Source organism: Penaeus vannamei, chromosome 4 (genome assembly GCF_042767895.1).
Source record: "Penaeus vannamei isolate JL-2024 chromosome 4, ASM4276789v1, whole genome shotgun sequence".
NCBI lineage: Eukaryota > Metazoa > Arthropoda > Malacostraca > Decapoda > Penaeidae > Penaeus > Penaeus vannamei.
In genome coordinates, this window is record NC_091552.1 from 10,958,456 (window position 1) to 10,963,455 (window position 5,000).

General features: G+C 50.2%; 2 protein-coding genes across 2 annotated transcripts in view; both read left to right on the forward strand.

Moving 5' to 3' along the window:
* Window positions 1-5,000, forward strand: part of LOC113816202 (cytochrome P450 2L1) — a 14,060-nt gene that overhangs the window by 3,403 nt on the left and 5,657 nt on the right. The window lies entirely within an intron of this gene.
* LOC138861465 (uncharacterized) lies at window positions 2,147-3,904 on the forward strand. The gene has a single exon (XM_070120639.1). It carries the CDS (start codon window positions 2,152-2,154, stop codon window positions 2,677-2,679), a length of 528 nt encoding a protein of 175 aa, XP_069976740.1. The 5' UTR covers window positions 2,147-2,151; the 3' UTR covers window positions 2,680-3,904.

A 5,000-nucleotide genomic window follows, 5' to 3' on the forward strand; every position in this document is an offset into this window, starting at 1 on the left:
GAGGCTATTGACTAACAGGAGAAACGCAACCAATTTTAACAACAGGTGAATCTGGGAAACTACCTATTCATTACAACAGCAGGCTATTGACTAATAGGGGAAACACCATCAAATTACTTTTAACAACAGGGGAGTCCGTCGGCTTACAAACAGGTGAAACTAGGCATGTTTTAACAGGGGATTGTGTTACTGTACGATATGTTGGGCTACGGCAACGGCGCCCCGCCACGCGCGAGTTAAAAACGGCGGGAGTGTAAACAAAGACTAAGTAAAGGGAAGCACGTTCACTGAAGTCTGTTATTTATCAACCCTACATGGCGCAGTGATTTGTTTATTTCTACACACCTACCATGGCATCATGTCGCCCCCGCCTTGCCACTCAAACACCACAATGACAGACACCATGTACGCCAGTAACATTAGAGCAAGCTCAGCAGATGCTAATGGCTCAGGGTGTAGCTATTGCCTCCTTACAACGGCAGCTGGTACCGCAGCCGGTCGTGCAGCAACAGACACCTTGGACCCCTGCACCTGCAGCACCACAGAAGTGTGATGGAGTGCTGGTTGGGGTTTAGTGGCTTGTTGCAACCACAGGCAGTGCTACACATATGCCTCTACTGTATGCCAGCCTTGCAACGCGCCCTGGACGCCTGGTTCACGATGGCAGAGTGGCAGGCATTGTCTACTAAAGAGGCTCTGAACACCATTGGTCGCATCACTCGTCAAGCAACCAACAAAGCTACAAATTGGTGCAAATTCTTCGCCCTTAATCAACTTCCTAGCGAACCTGTAAGTGACTACTTTATGTGTTCAGCTCAGTGTGTTGCAGATTGTGAGTTTCAGTGCCCTCAATGTGATGGTAATCTATCAGAGTATATGCTCCTTTGGAAGTTGATGTCAGGATTGTACAGTGTGTCACTGAAAGAGAAAGTGTTTCGTATGTATACATCTTTCAGTGATGTGGACTCACTACGTGAAAACTGCATGGCATTTGAGGCAGTTCAAAGAGATGCCAACAATAGTTTTGGCTGAAACGACCGTGTATGTATGGCGGCAGCCGGCTCCATACCACAGAACAGTGACTTGCCGCTGACTGCAGGCACTCGCCGCCTAGTTAAACCCCACCCTTACGGTAACTGCGGCGGCACTCACTCACTAGGGAAGACAGCGTGCCCTGCTAGGCTGCTTGCCTGTCATCAGTGTGGAAAGCTTGGACATCTGAAAAGAATGTGCAGAGGTAAAGGGAAGTGCACAGTGACAGCAGAGGATGTTGAAGCCTCGGGCATTGTGGTTGCTGCTACAAGTAAGGCACCTGCTCAACCATAAATTATGGTGACTGTGTCACACAAGAGGATCTTATAAACCTACTACACAGGTGGTGCCTGACACTGGAGCACAGGTATGTGTGGCAGGACCGAAGCTACTAGCTGCCCTCAGAATCAAGCCAGCAATGTTGACACAATGCAAGGGCCTGTGTGATGTAGCGGATGTGTTGCTGAAGCCCCTTGGCTCAGCCGCATGCCAAATTCAATATGATGGCCGCTCAACGACTCAGGAGGTCTTCTTTGTTGAGACGGCCAGCCGCTGCTATATCTCACTAGAGCCATGCAAACAACTGGGGCTGGTCCATAGCAACTTCCCTCCCATTACAGCGCCCGTTACCACAGACAGTGACTTTTCCCAGGTGGAACATATAGGCAACATCCCACAGAGACCAAAGGAGGTACCATTTCCGCCACTAGAAGAAAGTGTACCACAGTTGAAGGAATGGCTCCTCCGGCACTTCTTAGGATCAACCTTCAACACCAGCCGGCATCCATTGCCTGTGATGGTTGGCAGACCTCATCAAATCCACTTGGTGGAAGATGTAAAGCCCTATGCGTGTCACACACCAGCCCACATACCAAAACACTGTGAAGTGAAGGTGAAGCAGCAACTCGATGAGGATGTGAGGAGAGGAGTGATCGAGCCAGTGCCAGTCAGAGAAGCAACAGAGTAGTGTGCAAGGATGGTGGTAGTCGCCAAGAAAACAGGCCAGCCACGGCGCACCATCAACTATCAAAAGCTCAACAGCGCCTGCCTGAGGGAGACTCACCATACCCCCACGCCATTCGACATGGTGTCTGGTATTCCACATCATGACATAAGTTGATGCTCACTGGGGCTTTCATCAGGTGGAACTGCAGGAGGCCAGTAGGAGGCTTACCACATTTATTACCCCCTGGGACCGTTACCATTACCGTAGGACGCCCATGGGTCTCTGTGCAGCCCCAGATGCATACACCAGGAGGTATGATGAGGCCATCGCGGGAATCCAAAGGAAACTGGTGTGTTGATGACACTTTGATTTACGACTATAATGTGGAGGATGCCTTCTGGCACGCATACCAGTTCCCAGAGATGTGTGCCATGAAGGGCATCACCCTGAAGCCGGAGAAATTCAAGTTTTGTAGGAGGGAACTTGACTTTGTGAGATTCCATGTAGGCTGGGACTCTTATAAGACTACTGATGAACGTCTTGCAGCAATTAGGAATTTCAGTATGCCAGAGACGCCTTCGCTGACGGATATTCGCTCGTGGTATGGATTTGTCAACCAACTAGCACCATTTTTAGCTACAGCACCGATTATGGAGCCCTTCAGGGAGCTGCTGCAGAAACCACAAGGCAAGCGGGTATAATGGGACTCACAGCTTTAGGAGAAATTCCTACAAGCAAAGGACGTGATATGCCAGCTGGCTAAGGACAGCCTGACCTTTTATGACAAGGAGCGACCTACCATCGCCATTACGGACTGGAGTAAAGTGGGCATAGGGTTCATTATCCTGCAACAGTACTGTGACTGCCCAGCAAGGGATGCCCCATTCTGCTGCAATAGCGGGTGGCGCCTCGCACTGTGTGGCAGCCGCCATCTGACATCTGAGACAAGTTATGCTCCAGTGGAGGGTGAAGCCCTGGCAGTGGCTTGAAGTCTTCGCAAGGCACGGCTGTTCCTGCTTGGCTGCCCTAACCTCGTCATTATTACTGACCACAGGCCGCTGGTTAAGCTTTTCGCCATCAAAGAAAAGACGTTACAATACAGGTTTCAAGTAAAGTATCTAGAAGATGAGCGAAATCATGCAGCTGATTTTCTGTCCCACTACCCAGCGCTCTGTGCGCTGCCTGATGCCGCAGATAAGGACCAAGCAGACGACCTGGAGGTCGCCGTGGCTGCTGCAACCACTACTGCACTTTTTGGGGATGACTGCATCACACTTGATTACACCATAGTGCAGCACGTTGCCTCCAAGGACCCGGAGTATCAGCTGCTAATAGCCAAGGAGTCTGCAAGTGATTGACACCAACATCGTACTCAGGAAATGGCCTGTCTGCGTCAGTTCTGCAACGTGAGGGACAGGCTAGCAGTTTGGTGACGTATACATTTCACTAGGGATCTGTTCGCCTTGTGATACCAGAGGCTCTACGTCATCAGGTCGCAGCCAACCTCCATGCAGGTCACCAAGGACTTGACAGCATGTTTCGGAGGGCAAGGCAGGCAGTGTACTGGCCTGGAAAGGGTGACCTGCAGTTCTACAGTGATGCCTGTGACACCTGCAACACACATGCCCCATCTCAAGCAGCCGAACCTCTCATCTTGACCCCTTCACCAGAGTATCCATTTCAGTTCACGGCTGCTGATTTGTTCCAGCTTGAGGGACAGACGTACATTGCGTATGCTGACAGGTGCACAGGCTGGCTAGAGTTTAGTCACCTGCCACATAGTGCTACGTCAAGCAGGATAATGGCCTTGTTCCGCCAGTACTTTGCACGATGGGGCGTCCCAGAAGTCATATGAACTGACGGCGGCACCAACCTAACTAGTGATGAAGTATGCAAGTTCTTGAATAAGTGGGGCGTTGTAATGAGAATATCCTCTGCCCAGTATGCACAATCAAATGGCCGGGCCGAGGCAACGGTCAAGTCGGCCAAGAGACTGCTACGTGCGAACACAGGGGCTGGAGGCAGTCTGGATTCAGACAAGGTCTCGAAAGCTCTGCTACAGTACCTGAATACACCCCTTCGGGAAGTGAATAAATCACCTTCCCAGCTAGCCACAGGACGTCAGCTGCGAGACGGAATACCGGTGCACAGGCAGTACTATAAGGTAGGCATGCATTGGCAGCGGGCTCTACATGCAAGAGAACTAGCAACGGCCCGACAACACAGGAACATAGTGGAGCAAAATGGGACACCCAAGGACCCTCGTTCCCCTGACACCTGGTACACCAGTGTGTGTGCAAAACCAAGGCACAAACGTTTGGGACAGACGGGGCGTGGTTACAGAGGCCCTTCCGAACCGTCAGTACTCCATCAGGCTGGATGACAGTGGTCGTATCTCGATTCGTAATCGGAAGCACCTACGGCCAGTTCGGGGTACCATGGCAACCCCACATCCAACACCAGAACCAGTGAGACGGCCAAAGAGACGAGTCACACGACCTGGGTGGCTCTCTGATTTCGTCACAGACACGCCCACATAATTATATGTATTTGTGCTCTCTTTTTGTACCCCCTTACTCCGTATAATGTGTCAATATCACAGGGGAAGAAATTGTATTAGTTTGATTTTGTGGTGTTTCTAAGTGATTGAGGTACATAAATTTCATATGTTCTTTTTTTTACTAGTCAGATATTTTGTGTCAAAGAGTACACTAATATCTTGGGGGGGGGGGGATGTACGATATGCTGGGCTACGGCAACGGCGCCCCGCCGCGCGCGAGTTAAAAACGGCGGGAGTGTAAATAAAGACTAAGTAAAGGGAAGCACGTTCACTGAAGTCTGTTATTTATCAACCCAACAGTTACTATCAAGCCGAACTCTACTAGCTTGTCACGAAACGAGGTGTGTTTGTAGGTTGATCAGTAAACCATGTTATTTTAATAGCTGAACAACAGGTAAGTCTGTTGGGTGTAAAACAGGAAGCTGTGCCGATTCACTTTAACCACTGTCTATTAGCTGACAT